This window comes from Choloepus didactylus, chromosome 7 (assembly GCF_015220235.1).
Source record: "Choloepus didactylus isolate mChoDid1 chromosome 7, mChoDid1.pri, whole genome shotgun sequence".
Taxonomy (NCBI): domain Eukaryota; kingdom Metazoa; phylum Chordata; class Mammalia; order Pilosa; family Megalonychidae; genus Choloepus; species Choloepus didactylus.
Genome location: NC_051313.1, coordinates 9,356,061 through 9,377,708, shown reverse-complemented (window position 1 = coordinate 9,377,708; position 21,648 = coordinate 9,356,061). Strand labels below are relative to the sequence as shown.

General features: G+C 45.1%; 1 protein-coding gene across 4 annotated transcripts in view; it reads left to right on the top strand.

Moving 5' to 3' along the window:
• ARFGEF3 (ARFGEF family member 3) overlaps window positions 1-21,648 on the top strand; it is a 146,568-nt gene that overhangs the window by 26,526 nt on the left and 98,394 nt on the right. For all 4 annotated transcript variants that reach the window (XM_037842987.1, XM_037842990.1, XM_037842988.1 and 1 more), the window contains exons 3-4: window positions 11,056-11,137; window positions 13,557-13,688. In XM_037842987.1, the coding sequence (XP_037698915.1) occupies window positions 11,056-11,137; window positions 13,557-13,688 (214 nt within the window). The remainder of the gene's footprint in view (window positions 1-11,055; window positions 11,138-13,556; window positions 13,689-21,648) is intronic.

Genomic DNA, 21,648 nt, shown 5'->3' with positions numbered 1-21,648 from the left:
CATCACACCTGGTCTCTGAAGACACACTTTTCTAGACAAGATCTCCCCACCCCGCCCCTTATGTTTATCGCTGGTTGTGTGTGCCTTAGTTCAATGGAATGTTGTCTTGTACTTGTGCTTATTTATTATGCCTTGTCTGTTACCTGCCCTAGACAGTGAGTTCCAGGAACTGTGCATCTTATACATCATGTGCCTCACATTTCATGCAGTGCCTGGACATGGAGTAGGTTAAATAAATATTTATTAAGGAAATAAAGAAACAAAGGATCTATTTATTACTAACAATTTTAAGTACCTCTTCCAAATGGATTACTAGCCATTTAGGAATGCCAATTTTAGTTCTGTCAGTTGTGTTGATCTGGTCATGGATTGCTTTGATAAGGAATTTTGACATCATTACTGCAAATTTCTATTCCATAGAAATATGTTACTTCACATTTAGCCTACCATTTTGCTGTCATGTCAAGTAACTTGTAAGAAGTAATTATTATAAATGTAAATGAGGATTATATACAACAAAGAAATCAGTTTTTTCTCAAGGTGATCAGTTTGTTTTATTTATGTTACCTGTCTTTGGCTATATAGACTTTTCTGATGATACTTATGCCAGAGAGTTGCCATTTTTCAAGAGGTAGCTACGCATTTGCATAAAGTTACCAACATACCAGAAAGTGTTATGGTATTATTCAGCTAATTTTCTGTTCTTCCTCCGATTTGTGTATTTCGTTAGAAAATGTGTGGTCATCATTTGTATGTTTCTACTTGGCGATCTGTGGCAGATGGACGCGTTCTCCATCCAGGGTTCTGGGCAGATGGAGAACAGGTTGCCGGGTGGAGCATCTTCATCGTGAAAAACCATTAAAAACACGGTGCAGGTGCTTCCGGGCTGCAGGGCGGGACCACCAAACAGTGTCCACAGGCGTGTTTCACGCTGTTGGGGGAGTCACCCTCTAAACCTGAAAACCCAATGGCAGGAAAACGTGTCAAAGAAAGAAGCAAAATGAACTGGAGTGTCCTGACTTTAAGTTACACACACGGCCAAGGGAAAGGCATTTTAGGATCAAGAGCAAATGTACTTTCAGTTCAGAAGGTTCTAGGGAGAAGAAAGAATTCAGTGAGTGTTTGAAAGATGGTATAGAGATTTCTTTAGAGGAAAGGGAAACTATTCTGGGACCGTGGCCCAGTTTTTGATACAATAGGGAGGGACGCTGACTTGATGGAGTGAAGAAATGAAGTCAGCACAGGGGAAGGCGAAGAAGGGTTAGATTGAAACTGTCACTGGAAACAGCTATTCGGGTTTCCAGGCCCAAAGCTTTGAAGGAAAGGGAGGGTGTTTCTATGCAAATGTAGACTAAGCAAGCTACACTTTTTACCGAACTCTAATGGTAATATATTTTATTGTTGAAAATTTTTAAAATAGAGAAATTTATAAGTAAATAACTCAAATCATCCATATTCCCAAGAGGTAGAGATATGTCCTGGAGGTGTTTTGGAGAATTTCTAACCAGCCTCTCTCCAATCCCTCTTCTGTAAGTGTAGGTAACTTTTTATTCAAAAGTGGCATCATGTTATATATTCTACTTTGTATTCTGAATTTTTTCCTTAACATTTTCAAAGCATTTCCCTGTTAATAAAAAACTTTTCAGAATACTTCAAATTACGGTATATTATTTATTGTATGGCTGTGCATAATTCATTCAACCAGATTTACATTATAAATAAAACTTCAGAAAAAGTGTTTCCGCATAGAACTTTGCCACGTCCCTGATGATCTCCCTGGAAAAAGTGCCCTCAAGAGGAAATCGTGGGTTTTAGTTCTAGTTCTGACAGGTGTGTCAGCGCCAGGACTCCCCCGGGCCTGGGAAGCACCCCGTGGGGCACTGTGACGCGCGTTGTTGGAGTGAGGAGCAGGTGGGGGACCACAGTGTGGACGGGTCACCGGGCCGGCTGAGGCTGACCGGTGGGTGTGGGGAGTGTGTGAGGGAAGGACGGCTGACCCGACAGGAAGGCGGGCGTCTCTTATGAAAGGCCTGTGGCCAACTGGCCGCGTGCAGGGGACCTCAGACCTCGGCTCAGGGTGACAGGTGGGACCCCTGAGGTCTCACACTGACCCAAAGCCTGCGCTCGGGGTCCAGGTACGGCCGAGCCCCACTTCCCCAAGCTTGCCTCGGCGGCCAGTGCCCACACCGCCCTCCTCAAGACAGTGTCCTGGCACGCCGAAGGCAGGCCCTGGGATGTGGCCCTCCGGACATCAGCTGGCTCTCTCCACGGCGTCGATCAGGAACCGTGTGGTGGAGAGTGACAGAAGCCTCAGCCCAAAGCAAAGGCCCCTGTGAGTCCAACACAGAGCATCGCGTCCGGCGGCAGTGAGGCCGCTGCTCCTGCCTTCTCACCCGCCTGCCCGTCTGCACAGGCTTGGCCACCCTGCGAGTGCCCAGGGTCAGCCCTTCTCAGGTGCTTGACGTAACTGGGCCGTCGGGGGGAGTTTACACCTGCCCACATCTAGGAAAGGAAAACTGTTGGTTTTCCCCTCCATGTTCTCCACTCAGTGCCAGCCTCAGGGCCCCCCACTTATTAGATGCTCAGTATTTGTAGGATAAATGAATTCCAGAAAAACCTCCCTCATGATTAACATGGAATGTGTCTCCTATCCTCCTGGAAATAAAAACGTTAGTGTTTTTCCTCTTGATTACGTGGAATTCCTGTCTTATGACAGAAGTATTAATATGGGTAATCCTAAAGTGCAGGTGAAAATATGAAGCCACAATCCAGCTTTAATTTTTTTCTAAATGGGTAGAAATTTATATTCTCCCTTACTAGCTATCTTCCTGACACACAGTATTTTTATATTTTCAAATATTGCAAGAATATTTGATGAAAAGTTTAAAAAGATAGAAGGTCAGAAAAGAGAAACCCATTGTCCTACCACAGTAATGGAACAAAATGGTTTTATCTTTATTTTGCTTTGTATTTTTGGCAACTTACTTTTAAAATTAGACATATTACATAGCAGAGATCAAATCTAAATAGCATGTAATGTTTTGAAGATGACTGATAAGCTTACTTCAGGGTGTGTGTGTGTTTGTGTGTGTGTGTGTGTGGTGGAGGCTCTTGTTCGTTTCAGCCTCCTCCTCTCCTTCCTTTCTGGGAGCAGATCCCCTTGGCCCCCACAGGGGTGGGCCGTGGCTGGGGGTCTGCTCTAGCACTCCATCCCCCTGGCCGTAGTCCCCCAAAGCTGGCCACTCGGCGCCCTCCCCTGGGGCTTTCACACTGGCCCTTGGAGAGCGCAGCCCTCTGTCCCTCACGCTGGTCAACTGGAAAGCACAGACCCACGGCTCCCAGCGGCCCTGTGTTTTCACTGTCAAGTGAAAGCCTCTGTGGCAGAAGAAGATGAGGCTAATGGACCGAGAGAAGCAGAAATGGAACCTGGAGAAAGGGCAAGCGATGGAGAGCTGCCTGGCCGATGGGGGTTCCTGGGGAGTCCTGGGCCCGGCGGCCCGGCTGGCTCTGCGTCCGCACTCCTTGGTTGTGGGGACAGAAAGGTCCTCGCTCCCATCCCCATCTCCTCGCCCCACATGCTTAAAAAAAAAGATGGTTTCATTTTTGTAAAAGGAGCTACTAAAAAACTTCATGAGAGAGGAATACATACATTGGTTTAAGAAATGCAACACCATAAAAGTGTATATGATCAAAAGCCTCCCTTCCACGCCTGGGGCTGCTCCTCCTGCCAGGAAGCAGCCAGTGTCAACAGTTTCTTATACATCCTTCTAGAAAATATTTAGATATGTTCAAGTATTTTTCCACATTACAGTTAGCTTTGTTTTGACAAAAAGAGAAGCAAATGACACAGGCAGTTCTGAATTTGCTTTTACATGTTAACAGTATATCCTGGTGCACGTTGTATTCCGAGTATATAAATCACCTCATTATTCATTCTCCACCGTGTTACTGTGTTTTCCTCAGCCGTTCTCTAGTGATGGACATTTTCATTTCTTCCCATCTTCTGCTGTCATAAACTCTGCTCCAGGGAAGAGCCATATTTACATCTCTTTGCACGCATATGTAAGTAAATTAATAGGATAAATTTCTACAAGTAGAATTTCTTGATCGAGGAGTGCAAAGAACATGTGCATGTAATGTTAATAATGAGTTTGGCCAAATTGCCTGCAGTGGTCCTTTTATTATAAAACAAAGCTGTTAGCACATTGAGGCCCGGGGGGTAAATGGAGGTTTCTTTTATGGACAAGAACAAGTACAGTTGCTATAAAGAATACTTGGGCAAATGATGTAAATGTGAGAACAAAACGGAAAGAAATGAGTTCCACATTTACTATTTTGTCTGTATACAGGCAAATTCATGGATTTCTGAGATGAGCAGAACATTTACAAGGAGCCAATTGCTTTCTGGCTTTAAAGAAATATTTTCTTCTGAAAGAAGAAATGACTCTTTATCCTAGAGTCATTATGTAAAAATTGATACAAATAGAAAGTATTTTAGAAAGAAAGGCAAGGTTCCCTCATGCCACTACCTGCAAGTGCCAATGTCAACTTTCAGCCAGCCTCTCTCCCAGCGAGTCCTGTCTTCCATGTCTTGCTGTAGCCCTTGCAGCTGTTTGGAATTTTTTATGCACATGTGTGCCTCTTATAATGGAATAAGAGATATCAAAAATTCATATCCTGGAATAAGACGTGTAAAACCATATTATATTGTCTAGGATAGTTTTTAATAGATTGAATCATATAAAACTTGCCAATATTCGACCTTCCCTGATCTATAGAGATTTTATGCCGTCCCTGTGGTGTATCCCTAAGGCCTAAAACGTTCCTGAAGGCTGACTGTAATCTTTGCTGGGAAATGTTCAAAGAAAAGAATTAATACCAATGATGTCATCAGATGATGTTGTTAAAATAGATGAAAATAGACATAACATGAGAACATTTTAACTGCACTGTAGAGAAAATCAATTAAGGAACCAATTTAGTTCTACTTGGCTCAATGGAATTGGCTGTGGCAAAGGCTTGATCAATGAGAATCCATCAATGTTGGTATAAACTGTTTAAAGCATCTATATTCATAAACAGGGAATAAAAAGATCCCAAGCGTCACAAAAGGAGAGAGAAAAAACTCTTTACTTGAACTAGGAAAGGTGGCGGTTGTGGCTGGAATCCAGCAGCTGCCCCTAAAGCCACGTTCTTTCCACTCGACCAAACTGCCTGCCTCGTCACACATTGTTTCCTGAGTTACCACCCAGACCAGGTCATTGACCTTGCGTGTCTGAGGACATCTGGCTTGCTGTTTCTAAAGCAGTGTGCCATTGTGGTGTAGGTGGAGGACGCGGGTTTTGAAAACGGATGGTCTATGTTTAAATCACAGCCCTGTCACAAGCCTGGGACCTTGCGCAAGTAACTTGATCTCTCTCGGTTTCAGTTTTGTTGACAATGAAATTCCTCCCTTCAAAGCTTACAATTAAATGAGGTAATGACACGAGCACATGTAGCAGGAAACCTTGCACATGCGAACTTTGCACGGTGATTTCCAACCAGAGCCGACAGGGCTGATAGAGTGGGCTCATCGGTCCTGCTCTGCCTGCCCGACCCCCCAGCATGTAGTCCCCCTTCTCCACATCAGGCTGAGAAGGGAGTCATTGCCAGGAACTGCTGCCGATGAGTGTGGGCACATGGGTACAAAAAGCAGGTATAAAAGTCCAGGGCCTTGGTAAGTATCCCATAAATGTGAGTTTCCTTTCCTTTCTCCTTTTTCTTGAGTGTGTCTGTGGCTTCATAATCACCAGTCATTTGTTATAGGTGATCGATAACCATGACTGTCCCTAAAAGCCATGACAAAAAGCCAATAATCACCCCCCTCCCATTAAATACAGCCCTGCCATCCGCTACAGGTGGAGGATATGAGCTTGTCTTTAGCACTTCCCTTAATGGGAGGGGGGAGGCTTCTTGGCGTCACCACCCATGGAAAATTTGCTCAGGAAATATGAGGTAGAAATGTTTTGAAAAAATCTTAGCATACCCATCAAGATGAGTAAACTGGAAAAAGACTGAACAACAACAACAAAAACAACAATAAGTCCTGGGGAGGTTGTGGAGCAACTGGGACTCATGAACTGGTGATAAGAGCGTATGTTGGTCCCACCACTCAGAAACCCTGCTCAGGTCAACATTTGCATTTTCCATGACCCAGCAATTTCATACCCAGATACAAACCCAATAGGAACTCATGCACGTATGCATCAAAAGACACATTCAAGAATGTTCATTAGCTGCATTCTTTGTAATACCTCCAAAGTGAAAGGTCCCAAATGTCCCGAACAGTAGAAATAGATAAGTAAGTCATGCACCATGGTGATTTGGAGCGGTATGTACCCCAGAACAACATATCCTTAAACTTAATCCATCCCTGTGGGTGTGAACCCATCATAATAGGACTTCTGATGAGGCTACTTCAATTAAGGTGTGGCCCACCTCAATCAGCATGGGTTGTAGTCCTATTACGGGAGTCCTTTAGAAGAAGAATGAAATTCAGACAGACAGAGAGAAAGCTTTAGAGGGAGCAGCCAGAAGCTGAAATCCGTGGAACCTGCAAGAGAACAATGGAGAGACCAGGAGAGGCTGCCACGTGCCTTGCCGTGTGACACGCCAAGGACAAAGGATCACCGCAGCCAACCCTAGAATCCCTCAGTCGTTGGGGAGAAAGTCTCGCATTGATGGTGCCTTGGACTTTCTTTCAACCTAAAAACCACAAGCAAATAAATTTCCATTGTTTAACCGGACCCATATCATGGTATTTGCTTGATAAGCCCAGGAAACTAAATCATGCATATTCAAACAATGGAATGTTTCATAACGATGAAAATCAACCTTTTACTCATAATCAAAAAACTTGGAATGGACTGGCACAAACAAGAAGCCAGACATGAAAATGTCCTTACTATATGGTTCCTTAAATTCAAAGTTAAAAAACAGGCAGAATTAATCTGTGGTTTTATAATCAGGATAAGGGGTTACTGTGGACGAGAAAGATGACTGTAAAAAAGAAAAAAAAACTACTTTGGGATAAGTAGCTTACTAAAATCTCTTTCTCTGGTTGTCAGAAAGAATTTGTTAATAGTTCTTGATGGTTATTATACGAAGACATTCCAACAGTTATTTAATAGATGGCTCAGTTCCTAGGGTCTCAGAACTGTAGAGTAATAAGCAGGCCTTAGAAATAGAAGGTGACTTTCTGCTCCCTTCTACCCAAAGCATCAAAAAGGAATCAGGCGAATTACCAGGAATGTATTTGGTTTTGTTTGACGTTCACATATGTGCCCACATTGGAAGGTAATTATTGCTAAATTCCAACTTCCCTGATTCACCTGTTTTAATTTCCCTTTGTCTGTTATTGTCACCCATCCCGGGGAAGCTGATCTGTGAACTGTGACGATGCAGTGAGAGAACTAGGCTCTGTCTCTTTGGTGTAAACAGACATGTGTCACTGCATCATGCATATGTAGTAGTGCCAGTTATTCCCCTTTAAAAAATAATGCCATGTGAGGACACGATTCCTGGGGCCGCTGCCTTTATTTAATTAGGCGGGAGTGAATCTGTACACATCTATGCATATAAAACCATCGCTTAGTGTAATCGAGTGCAGGTTTTTGATCTGCCCTTTCCTCCATGCAGTGGCCTCTGTGAAGGATCGGAGAGCACTGAGTACGATTTAGTATGCAGGAGGGGCGGGGGGTGACTGAGACCCAGCTAACTGGCCTGTTATTCTCTGCCATTAAAATCACTTAAAAAAAATACGGCAGGAAGCGCATAGAGCAACTAATGAACTCCATTGTGCCCCGTGAGTTTCCTTTTCTTCTGCAGATATTCCTTTCCCAGTGAAGTCAGGATCTAAGGCCTGTGGCATTCTGTAGGGGCTGCTGGGCACGGGAACGGGAAGGGCTTCAGGTGCTGAGGAGACTTAGCTTCCCCCTTTATGTCCCCCACACACCCACACAGACAGACAGACACACAGGAAGCTGCCTCGCTGCCCAGGACTCATGTAGCATGGCTGCAGAGCACACCCTGGGAGAATTCCCTCTCAGCCACGGAGCGTGGGGGGAGCTTTTCTCAGACCCAGAGCCCGAGGGCCCATCTGTGTTTTCCCCTAAAGATGGGACTCCTAACTAGAGGCCCACTAGGGGCCGTGAACCCTCTGAAGCAATGAGCAGAATTTGTGAGTACACTCACTCCTCTAGAAAGAGGGTCTTTTGTCAGATTTTGTGGGTCTGATCCAAAAAAGTCTAAGAAACAGATCTCTTCTAGCTTTTCTCCGCCCTTTTAAACCACAGGGTCCTGTGGGGGACTCGGTCCTGGGACTCCAGTGGGTTTGGACTTGGGTTGTCTATGACACATTTCAGGTGGTGGCTTTGGGCAGATCTCAAAACCCCTCCGAACAACCAATTACTCAAATGTAAAACAGAGAAAGAAAAGAGAGAAGTAGGAAGTGCTGGTTTCCCTTTTCCCTCTTCTGCCCCAGGAATACCAAGGGGAGCAGGTGCCGTTGTAACTTCCCCAGTGCCCAGGGGGGTTCCTGGCACACAGCAGGTGCTCAGACATTGGGTGAGTGGATGGATGGACGGATGGCATGGTTTGGTTTTGGGCCCAGATGAAATCTTTTGGTCTTTACATGACTTGCCCCATGCCTTTATTTTCTAAGAGAGGTCTTGGTGCTACACTTGACTCTGCTGAGGGGGCTAATCTTTCTGGATACCATGACAAGTTTTGATCTGCTTAGCTTGTCTTGAACATCGTGACCAGTGCTGGGCACGTGGCACATATCGGGATGGGCAAACAGCCCTGAAGTCACAACCAGACCGTCATGTGCTTTTGTAAATGAAGTTTTATGGGAACATAGCCATGCTCATTCATTTACAGATCATCTAGGGCTACTTTTGTGCTCCAGCAGAGTCAGGGAGTTACCATGGAGACCGTGTGGCCCTTTATAGAACATTGTGCCACCCCTAATGCACGTACCTGCACCCCTCACGATGGCCCCACAAGAATGGTCTTAAGATTTCCCACTTGATGGATTGGGCAGTGAAAGTCCAACAAGTCAAGTGTCTTGCTCAAGATCACACGACTTCTAGGTGGTCAGGATTTGAACCTAGCCGTGTGGTCCCACTCTCCACTCAGCTGAAATGAGCTGAGCCAGCTCTGTCTTGCGGTCCTGCCCGGTGATTGCGTCTGGCACAGGGAGCAGTGCCATGGTCCCTGGATTGTGGTGCAAGCTGGCAGTTCTGGCAACTGTCGGCTACTGAGGTCAGCAAAATAAATCTGAATGTGTGAGCAGATGAGAGGGTGGAATGAGAATTTATGGGGTAATGCATGCTGCTGGCAGAGGACTGTGGATTTGCAGCTGTTTTTGTGCAGCTGTTATGTGCACACACAGTGTGACCTCGGGGTGGGCATTTGCAGGAAGGTCCTCGTTCAGTGCCCTGGTGAGTCACACATCATACGGGTTCACCTCCAGCCCATGGCCACCCGACGAAGACCTTCCCTGCTCCCAGCTCCGAGGTCTGGCCTCGCGAGTGCTCATTGGTGCCACACCCTCATCAGCAGATCCAACCCCAAATCCAAGATGACCCTTCCCTCGGTGTGGTAAATGGAAATCTGATGGTTTCAGGGTTCACAGATGAAGTTCTGTAGTTCTCTTGTAAACCCTCCATCTGTCCATTATCCCTACTTCTAGCTCTACTTCCACCCTCCCAGTGAACTTTCCCAAGCTTGGAAACTGGTTAAGAATCAGCCAAAAGAAACAAAAATTGGAAAAATGAGCTATTCCTGCCTTAACTGACTTCACAACAGTTGGCCTTGTAACTGTGACAAGTTGACGGGCAGGTGATAGTCACCCACGTGGATGGGGTACTTCACCCACCTGTCAAAGGAGGTTCGTGGTGGAAAGAGGCTGCTGTGGTACCCGAGTGTCCTGTAATCCACAGTGTAACGTCGGGAGGGTGGAGGGAGAGGCACGAGGGACGAGGAAGGCAAATGTTCTTCTCTGTGGCCGACACAGCCGAGTCTGTGACGCTCACACTTCATCTGTTCCGAGCTACCAATGGAGGATTCCGTGGAGAAGCTGCAGAGCTGCAGGCTCATCAGGAAGGAATCAGAACTATAATTAACTTCCTATTCTATGTTCCATACAACAGTGGCCTTTTAGTCTCCCCAAACAAAACCTTGTATTCTAACCCAGTGGCTTTCGCCCTCTCTAACAACATAGAATCTCTCAGCTTATGCTGAGAACATAAAAGTGATTAAAATGGGGCTGTTCTGGTTGAAGTAGGGGTAGGAACCTGGTAATATTAAATAACATTTCATTTGTTGTGCCAGTGTGACTCCATGGGGAAATAATGGGTTCATTAAAATTCTTGGTCTATTGTTTAATTATTTAGAGCCAATGCTTCTACAGAAAGATATTGTTGCTTCTGTAGCTCCTTTGGTTTAGTTCCTAATATATTAAAAAAAAAAAAAAAAGAAAAGAAAAACTTTAAAAGCTCCAAATAGCTCTCCATTTATTTTTTTTCTCTCCCATGTCTTCAAGTAATGTTATTGCATCAGCCAGCTATTGATGATTCATTTGCATTTCTGTCTTGAAAACATGTTTAGTGAGAACCTGTCACAGAATTCAGATCTACCTCTTGATGGAGACTAAATCAAAACTATGTCGATGTTGCTTCCCGGAGTTGTTCAACTCTGGGCTGCGGGTGTGAGTGAAGTTTAAACAGCTTGACCTCGTTCCTGGGGTCCCAGCACGCACCAAAACAATTGCTGAGAGCCTGGGTGTTTGCTTTCTGTAGCCGCACCAAGAAGTGAGCTGCTGATAGGCTGTCATCATTTCTGCATGCCTTTTTTGCTGTTTTGTTTTTAAGTCCACGTTCCTTTTCATTGTTGGATACAATTTTTGCATGCTTGTGTGTCCGTGGCATTGGGCAGGGATGTCCATAAGGCTTGTATCACTTGACTGCCAGCTGGGCTGAGCTAACGTGCTGTCTTTATTGATATGTTTGCCAGGGAGAAATGCCTGCTGCCTCTCCAGCTGGCTTTGGAATCCAAGAACATGAAGCTGGCTCAACATGCCTTGGCTGGGATGCAGGTAAGGTTTTTACTGGGTGCAATGGGGCAAAAGGAATTAACAGGCCCCTTCAGCACTGGAAGAGCAAACAGCTCACATTTGGTTAAAGACTCAAACAGTGATTTGACTGAGCTAGGCATAAAGCATAGAGGATAGCAGGATTTTCTTAGAGTCATCAGAATTTCTCTGTGCTCTGCATTGGTTTGTTGAGCCTTTGTGGTAACACACTGATTCATGGGGTCCCAACTAAACCAAGAAAGGTCTGCAAAACTTTTTGTGGCATTGAATTTTTAGGGGTGTAAGGGAATCTCCAAAAAGGGGACCCAAGGTTGTAGCAACTCAATTCTTGAACACATTCAACATCTGTGGTTCTATGTAACAAGAATTGATGGGGAGTTGGAAAGATCTCTTTTTAATTCTACATTTAGGGTGGTGAATCGATTGAAGTATTTCATTTCCTTTGCAAGATTGGGAAGAAAAAAGAAAATTGGTCTAATATAAAAGTCAGATTGCTTGAACACATTTCTTTCTCTGAATATTTGTTCATTTGTGTTTTACCCCAGAAATTGGTCTGATTTCAACGGTGAAAAGGTGACAATTATACAGATCCATTAACTTTTTGAGTGGTTTGGATTCCAAGATACCAGCACTGTGGAGTTAAAGTGTAGCCATGGGTGGATTGTGGCATTTGATGGGTGCCTTTTCACATCAGTGTGTAGTATTTTGTAGTTTGCTGTAAGCTCAGAGAGGTCCCTTAACACATTTAAGACTTAACACATATGAAAGAGTGAGAAAATAATGACTCTTTTCCCCAGTGGATTGCAATTGGATGAAGTATATTTTAATATGCACCAGCATTCAACATTTCAGTATGTTGTCAATGATGTCTCCAAGGTAAGGGGCCAATCATATTAATGAATGGGAATTTGTTTTGGTCTTTCAGTTATGTCCTTTTTCTTCTAGTATTGTACAGCTTTTCCATTTAGTTGTTTGCTAGCGTTGAAACCTCTGGAACTTTCTAAGTAGCAGTTCCTTGTTTTTAAGAGCTTGCTTGGTGGGCTGGAGTTTTCCTTGACCATCCCTGGCACCCGCTGTGGGCTTCAGGCATTTTCCTAGGGCTCCCCGGTCTTTATCGCTCTAACTAAAAACGGATTTGTATGTAAACTTTAACTCTAGGCTGGCTTGAGTGCTCTATAAGTTACAAAAAATCTCTTTTGAAGAATATAGACAGAATATCAGGGAGTCTTCAGTGAGAAGGTTTGAGATACTCATTTTCCAGAGTTTTACTTTTAAGCATAAGTCGGCATCATTACATTTGATAAAATCAGAACTCCTAAAGTTCTCGGGCTGCAACTCGAAGCTGAATTGGACACGAAGACATTTAACTGGCATAAGTATAAAGCCCTAGACTTGGGTGGCACAGTCGGTGGCACCAGGACAGAACGGGGGAGTGGAGCTTCGTTGCAGCCCCAGTGAGTGAGAAGGGGGTGTCGGGTGAGTCGGGGGGAACACTGCCAGCCAAGCTGGTTTGATCCGAGGTGGGGATTGGAGTCACCCATGCCTCCTTGGTGCTGAGGTTGTATCAGACCTGTCCCCTCCCGTGACAGTGTCGTGCTCACTCCAGGGGCCACGTGTGTGAACTATGTCGTGGCTGAGACTGTCAGAAGGAGCCTGAGGTGGTTTATCCACAGAAGAAAACACCTGGGTGCCCTTGAAAACTGGCCCCAGATTCTTCAGGAGCTTATTCCACCTGGCTCCAGGGAAAGATGAGGGAGGAGAAGTTCTAGGCAGATGGTTTTGGGCACAATCTGAGGGAGAATTTTATTATATATGTGTGTGTGTGTGTGTATGAGTTGTCCTGAAACAGAAACAAGCTGCCCCTGTGTGGTGTGATGGGATTCCTGCAGAAGTCCTCGTGAAACGGCAAGGCTTTTTTTTTTTTTAGGGTTTTGTGGAGCTCATTTTCTGATGGAGAAACGCATTAAGCTCTGTGACTTCGTACATGTTTCCTGGATAAATGATGGGTTAAGTGAGGAAGCAGAAGGGCAGATTTCTGAGAACTGAATGTGTCGCTAACAGGTTCTTCTCCCTTCCCCTCCCGTGACAGAGCTGTGACGGCCATGAGGGGCTGGACTCCCCAGCACATCCATCCCCCACCCAAACCACCCAGATGACCTACCTGGCCAACACGTTCGTAGTTTGCTTGATAACAGATTAGAAGGAATTAATGAGTATCAGGAAAACAGATTTTTGCCAAAAAGTACTGGACTGAGGTTTGGTGCGTTTTTCATTTTAGTAGAATGTAGTGAGAAGACTTTCCCAATGGCCTCCGGCTACAGGCCGCCTGAGAGGAAAGAACCACGGTCAGTAGCTAATAAGAGACACAGACTACAGCGGCAGGGAAAGCCGATCGCTGACCACGGCCTTTGCCTCTTTACAGAAGCTTCTGTCGGAGGAGAGGTTTGTATCCACGGCAACGGACTCGGATGAGAAGCAGCTGCTCAATCAGATGCTGAACGCGGTGAAGGTGACGCCTTCGCTCCACGAGGACCTGCAGGTGGAGGTGATGAAGGTGCGTGTGACGTTTTCCCCGCCCTGTCATCGGGACAGGAGCAAATTCCCACCCCCAGCCCTCAGGGTTGTCTCGAAATGCCTCTGTGTGGGTCACGCTGGCTCATCTTTCAGCTGCGAAATGTGGTTTTTATCCTTGTTTATGTTCCCAGAAAATTACCTTGACTGTTAGAAATAGAAATGGCAACGAAGGGAAAAAGCCCAATTTCAATAAATCTGTAAGCTGTTGTGGTCTGATCCTGCATGTCAAATGTAGTTAGGAGATGTGTTTATCACCCTTTAAGAGAAGGCACGTGAGCAGCTCCAGCTTGGGGTGGATCTTAGGGTCGCCTGCCTGCGGTGTGGGTTATAACCCAACAAAGCAAAGACCTAGTGCTGCTTGGCCCTGCGGAGGTTGTAGGACAGGAGCTCTCAGCGGAACCAGCCATCTCCGGGGCATATCAGAATCACATATTTTTTTTTTTTTTAGTTCCTCAAATTACATGGCCATTGTCTCCCTCAGTCTAAGTAGCTCCTCCCTTTTAGAGATGGTATCTGTCTCTTCCTTTCCTCCTTTCCCTGCATGGAGAATCCCACAATGTGGAGCCCCTTAGGCTGGCTGGACGTAAACACTGAGTTGGGGCAGTCCTGGGAGTAAACACTGAGTTGGGGCAGAAAAGGATGAAGCTCTTTGCCCAGGACAGCAGCTGGCTGCAGGAGCTCAGCGGGCACCGGCCGTCTGTCCTTCTTCTCCCAGAGGAGCATGAGTGGAACGGGACTGAGAGTAGTTGGTGTTGTGGAATGGCCAATTTCTTCCTGGAAAATCACTGAAGGAATTTTGTCTTGGATGATAGACTTCACCCCCCTGGGTTTCAGTTGTTCCACTCAGAAAAGAGAAGAGGTGTGGTCGTCACACTCTCTATGACGTGTCCTCAGTGCCCTGGGCAAACCCCTGTCGGTGGACAGGAGAGTGTAGAGGCCTGCCTGGGTTTCAGTCCTCATCCTTCTGCTTCCTGGCCTGACATCCTTGGACACACTCCTTAGCCACCCTTTGCCTCAGTTTCCTCATCTGTAAAGTGGGGAAATAGTAGTGCTTGCCTAATAGGATTGTTGCAAGGATTAAATAAGGTGATATTTGTAAGGAAATTAGCACAGCACCTGGCACAGAGGCAGTGCTTTGGAAATACTGGCTCATCATCACCTCCACCTCCACCACTGCTGCCAAATCAGCATCTCTGTGGGTGGACCTAGGGACTCGCAGTTTGTCACTAGAATCTGAATAATCATTTATAGTAGACATGAATCCCTGGGCCAGCTAGTCTTTAAGGCTCGTCCATCATGAACGCTCTCTGTTTCTGGAATGTACAGTTTCACCTTATCCTTAGGCATGTTTGGCAGCAGCAAATTCATAGCAACTGAGCAGCTGCCTCTAGATTTGCTTATCTGCCTCCAGGCTCCTCTTGAGAGAGAGGCGAGGCGAGGCCAGCTGCCACATTAATGCTTTGAGACTTCCGAGTCTAGTCTGTTGAATTTTTCTTCTACTTTTAGGTCTCCAAACACTGGAGGGTAAGCTGTGGTGCCAAACTAACACATCTCACAGATTTCATATCATTCTGGAAAGTCTCCCAAGAATACAGCTCTCTGGAATACAGGAATTTGTATTAAAAATCAAACGAGAAAGTGCCTCTTCCCCTAGGAGCTGTGGAGGGCCAGAATGTTTAAAGGTTATGTCTATACCTGTCCACACCTGTCCACACCTGTCTTGAGGAGTGGTGCTTGCTTTCCAGTTACAGCCCAGCACACCTTCTGCTAGCCTTGCTGAGGTCAGGAGTTGCCACCTGTAAACGCTACTGGAAGTGACAGAGGCCTGTCTTAGTGGACCTTCTGAGGGCACCGTGATCGATCACATACTTCCAGTTAACATCTGGGAAGAAAAGCAGGCATTTTCAGGAAAAAGGAAAACAATAATTGGGCTTGTCATTCTTTGTCAATAGATGTCCAAATGCTTTTTAAGAAATGAAGCCATTGCTACCTGTTTATATACTTTTTATATACATTGAAATTAAGAGCAGATATTTCAATTTACAACAGACTAGACTTAAGCTGTTTTTTTTAAGCATATTTTTATTTTGGACAAACATTTCTGGCCAAGCATCTAGAATGTTAACAGAGAATAGCAACGGGGTCTTGCTTATGAAAGCTCACAGGTGATCATTTCCTGTTTCTGAGTTTGAAAATACTCTTTCTTAAGTGTAAAAAAATCCAAATAATAGAATTTCTGGCTTAGAAATAAGTATTATCCCATTTCTCTATGCATAAGAATTTCTACCACAGCTTTTTAGTTATGCCTAGAAGCCTACACTCCTTTATTTTGTAATTCTATAGTACTTGCAATAACCCAAGTAAAAACTCTTAAAGTCTTTGTTTTGCTAGCATCATTACTAAAGTAAAATGCCTTTGCTACCTATTTTCCCAAAAATTCCATTTAAAAAATTGGATGAGTTCTTGAGGAAAAACTGGATTCCTATTGCATACGAAGAGGATGTTGATTTATTCTTGGTGCTTCTACACAACTTGTTCTGATAATATATTATCTGAACTAGGTATTTCCTGTAAAAATCCTTCAGTCACTTTATATAAATATTTTGTAGGTCAGAAAGTGATTTAGCTGTGGAAGGCATTTTCAAATGTTGGTTTAGGGATCCTATGCAGGAGGGAAAAAATACTTCAGACCATGTGGTTTTATTTATGTTTATCTAAACAAGGCATAATACCTTTATATAACAAATCCTTAGGAGCTGTTTTTCAACAAGCTATATTGTGTGTTTTATTCACATATGCTATCTGCTAGTGTTTATAAACATAAGGAATGAGCCATGTCACACTGTTAAGAGTAAGTAGCAAATTGTACGAAATTCCTGGAGAGAAAATAGTAAGGTTTCCTTTTGTAGTGATTTCCCCAAAGTTAAACAGAAACTAGAGAGTAATAAAACCCAAGATTCTGATGGGTTCCCATTCAGAAATAAGGCCTGTAACTCTGTTGGAGAATTTTAAAAAATCATTGATGCTTACTTCTGAAAAATTAAACGGGAATGAGGTTAAATCACTTCGTTTAGGAACTGCTCTACATAAGTTTACTATCCAACAGGAGGAGGGGAAAAGGGCAACTTTTATTTATTCAAATGACCACGGAATCAAAATAAAAATTTATAGCTCTAGCAAATAAAGTATCAGAACTGGAGAGAATCAGAAAGAAGGTTTCTCTGAAGACGGATCACTTTTGAAATGAATTAGGAGTCGATGGGAGCCACATAATATTTGGGTGAAATGCTTGTCCGCATTGGTAACATTTCCCCACGTTGTGTGCTATTTCCATAAATGCTGGGTAGGACTTTGTCAGAGCCGCATATGTAACTCATGCCAGCTCTCACCATGACAATTAGGACTGTTTTTTCCTTTCTGGTGAACACCCTTTCATGAGATATTGACCGATACAACTAGCCACATCTTCGGTTAAAGCCTGGAAGGGTTGACGGCTGGCTCTGCCTCTGTAAACATGTCAGGGATGTCAGCATCCTGTCTGGGGAGGGCAGGCTGGATTTGCCAACAAGGAGGAGTAATGATAGCAGATATGAAGCAGCACAGATGACTGTTGTATCGCTGGACGTCTTATTCTACGTACCTCTTCAGATAATAGAAATGGATAATGGAAATGTGGAGGCGTTCCAATTTTCTAAGTAGAAATGGCAAATGGGGGCCATTATGTAACATCTATTATGCAAGAGACGTACGTTACCTTCATACACTCACATGGAGGGAAAAGGTGGGGCCAGTTTTTGAACTATAATCCAGCCCAGGGCCCAAGCCTGTCTTGAACGGGGGGTCACCTTTGCCTCCTAAATCTAGCCTGAAACACCCACAGGTGGCAGCACCATGACCACCATTTTATAGATAATCAAATTGAAAAGTCACAGGCTGTCTTAGTTTGCCAGGGCTGCTACAACAGATACCACAGACAGGTTGGCTTAAACAGCAGGAATTAACACCTGACAGTCTTGGAGGCCAGAAGTATCAGGGTATGGGCAGGCCACACTCTCCAAAGTCTGTGGCGCCCTCGAGGTGGCTGCCCGGCAATCAGCCCCTGCGTCCAGCGCATGGCCGTCCCTTTCCTTCGTCTCCTACTCACTCCCATGTCCAATCTTCTCGGCTTGTAAGGACTGCCGTCATATTGGATGGAGACCCATCCTGACTGAGTTTGGCCTCATTGTAATAGGATCTCATTGTAATAGGATCACACCCGCCGGACCGGGGTTGGGACTTGAACATGTGTTTGTGGGGGACATGACTGTCCATGACACAGGCTAGCAGGGGCACAGCTTGGAGTGGCTGAGAGGCCTGTGTGCTTTCTGTGGTCTCCATGACAATGGTTTTCTCTCCTGGTGCCATGAGCACCATGAAGTTCAAGGATGAAGAAGCGAGCAGCCTCTTCCCCTCCAGCTCAGCTCATGGCTGGGTGGTGTGTGTAGTAGAGTTGGAGGAAGGGAAAGAGAATGTCATTAACTGTTGAAGTGCTTTTATATTTTGTAATTAAAGCCTAGCAGAAGTCTACAGAAAACCCAAAGGTGAGTGATGCATGGGCTGGTGGACTAGGCTCAGGGCTTCCACTTGGAGCTTGGGATTCCCACAGGAAGGGCCAGTGGTTCTGAACCGGGCACCAGCACTGCAGGTTGTGCGTTGGCCTGGGAAGGGCCATTTAAAAGTCCCTCTGAGCAGTTGTGCTAATGGCAGAGTCTCGAATTTGAGCAATTTATCCAAAAGGTTAGTTTTAATATTATTATCTCTGGGAATTTGGTCTTCTCGATTGCAGTGTAGACTGATCATTCATGAATGAGGGTGAAGTGGTCCACTGTCTTGCCTCCTCATACAGGAAGAAATTCCTTTGTGGCCTTAAGCTGCTGAGACACACTGGAAGATTTGCAGCAATCTCTAGCATTAAGGAAAAATGCAACGGTTGATGAAAAAAGGTTCAGGGTCCAGAATTGTCGCAGGTTGATGTGTGTAAAAACCTATTGTGCATGTGGTGAAGGCAGGGGTGTCTAAACTGCATGGTTCTGCTAACTGAATGATTCTCAAATAGCCCCTCCCTCCTGCTGCTAAGATCAGGAGAGGACAGTTTTGCTAATTTGCACCCACATTGATACAATTCTAACAGTTGAGTTTTTCTCCCATAAATGTTTCTTTCCCTTTGGCATGACTGCTTTGGACAGATGGTACAAATATATGAAGAAGTTGCAAATTTAGAAATGTGATTTTCCTTCCAATAGGGTATGAACTACATTTGAGCTGAAGAGAGCTTTGTACCTAAATTCACATAATCTGCATTAGTCAGTTAAGTGTATCAAAATCTCTGTGATTTTTTAAGTTCCATTATTTCCAAGCTCAGTGACATTTGAATAAGTCTGAGAACAACTCTGTTATGTGTTTTAAACCTTTAGTCCCGGGATCTTAGGGAAGCAAGTGTAAAAGCAGAGAGCCTCTGAGTTTTTTTTTTTTTAATTAAATTCAGTTTTATTGAAATACATTCACACACCATACAATCATCCATGGTATACAATCCACTGTCCACAGTATGACAACATGGTTATGCGTTCACCACCACAATCTATCTCTGAACATTTTCCTTACATCAGAAAGAACCAGAACAAGAATGAAAAGTAAAAGTGAAAAAAGTACACCCAAATCATCCCCCCATCCCACCCCATTTGTCCTTTAGTTTTTATCCCCATTTTTCTACTCATCCCTACACTAGATAAAGGGGGTGTGATCCACAAGGTCTTCACAATCACACTGTCACCCCTTGTAATCTACATTATTATATAATTGTCTTCAGGAGTCCAGACTGCTGGGTTGGAGTTTGGTAGTTTCAGGTATTTACTTCTAGCTATTCCAATACATTAAAACCTAAGAGGTGTTATCTATATAGTGCATAAGAATGTCCACCAGAGTGACCTCTCAACTCCATTTGAAATCTCTCAGCCACTGAAACTATTTCGTCTCATTTTGCATCCCCCTTTTGGTCAAGAAGATACTCTCAGTCCCAAGATGCTGGGTCCACATTCATCCCCGGGAGTCATATTCTGCATTGCCAGGGAGATTTACAACCCTGGGAGTCGGGTCCCACGTAGGGGGGAGGGCAGCGAATTCACCTGTCGAGATGGCTCAGTTAGAGAGAGAGAGGGCCACATCTGAGCAACAAAGAGGTACTCAGGGGGAGACTCTTAGGCACAATTACATGCAAGTTTAGACTCTCCTTTGCAGTAACGAGCTTCATAAGGGCAAGTCTCATGATCGAGGGCTCAGCACATCAAACTGCCAGTCCCAATGTTTGTGACAACATCAACACCAGTCCAGGTGAGGATGTCCAACACACCCGCACCTTCCCCCAGATCCTCGGGGCTGGGGAGGGCGAGAGCCTCCGAATTTTTGGTGGATGTCTGGAGTTGCTAGTACATCCCAGGGAGAGCCTCCAACTTTTTCAGTCATTTATTCCACAAATATTTGATTGCTTCCTGCATTCCAGGCACTGGAGACGCTGTCATGAAGAAAACAAAACCAAAATCACATGGAAACACATGGAGGCCAGTGAGGGATGCAGAATTAGTGAAATAAAATAGTATACATCTGCAGCAGGTGCTAGGAAAGGGAAAGCTCGGGGAGCTGAGGGACCATTTTATAATAGGGCCTGATGGAGGGCAGGCGGGCAGAGGACAGAGACGGTCATTCTGGAGAAGGGGCATTTAGAGTAAGATCTAAAGTCCAAGTAAGAAGTAAGTCGGCGAGGAGGGATAGCATGGGAAAAGGCTTGCTCTATGGGTTAGGAGTCATTTCAGCTTAAAAAAGGGAGACGTGTGTTTCTTTCACATCACCTCAGGCCAGTATTGGCCAAACCACATTATCAGGATGCTCAGATGCCCCGCCCCACACCTGCGCCCCAGCCAGCATACCTGCGCCCCAGCTGCCCCACCTTTCTTGCACGTCTCTCATTCCCATCGGCCAGAGCTCGGTCCCATGGCAATGCTCAGCCATAGGAAGGCTGGGAAGTGTGGTCTTCATTTGGGGCAGAAGGAGTGAGAACGGCAGCCTGCCACAATCACTTCTCATGTGGGAATCGTGGGAATCACAGCCCGGCCTTCTCCCCAGCCTCAGCCTGCGGGGGCTAGCACATCTGCCCCTCCTCCACACCCCACCCCACTCTCGCTGTTTTTCTGCCCTTTCCCGGGGTGGGGGTGGGGATGGGGGCTGCATTCTGAGAGGGAGGAGACTGCGCATTGTAATCTCTCCTACTAGTTAGTCCAAGCTCAACTCAGGCAGGACAGGGAAATGTCACTAGTTAGTAAATGCCAGCAAAGACCTATTATTCCGAACGTTTTGCGCCTTTCATGCCTAGCAGAGCATCCAGCACACGGCTTACTAATCGCTTGTCCATCTGGTTAGTGGCTATTGAAGACGGGAAGGAAGCGTGATGCTTTCCAGTGGCGCCCCAGGACAAACAGCAAGCACGAGAAACTAAATCGTGATTATACATAATAATCTGTGTGATTTCAGAAATGAGAAAGCCCAACCGGAGAATTGAAGTAGCCTCGGGCGCCATCAGACCCTCCTTTCCGCAGGGTCGTGTGCGTGGCTGGACTTACGCAGTCGTTGGTAGAGAACTGCTCTTAACTCTTATGCTCTTCTGGAAAGGCTTTGAAGCGGGACTAGGAGTTGACCTGGCCTTTGGATGCATAGCATTTGGATAAGTGGAGAAGGGAAAACTTTCCAGACCTAGAGTTTGATTGGGTGCAAGGTCAATGTGAATCTCATGGTTCTGAAAAGTAGTGAAACATAACGAAGCAAAGAAAATCTCTTACAGACCATAGAATGTCATTGAGGAACCTGGAAGCAGCCAAGTGCGTCTTCCAACGAGTGTGGGCGAGTGGCAG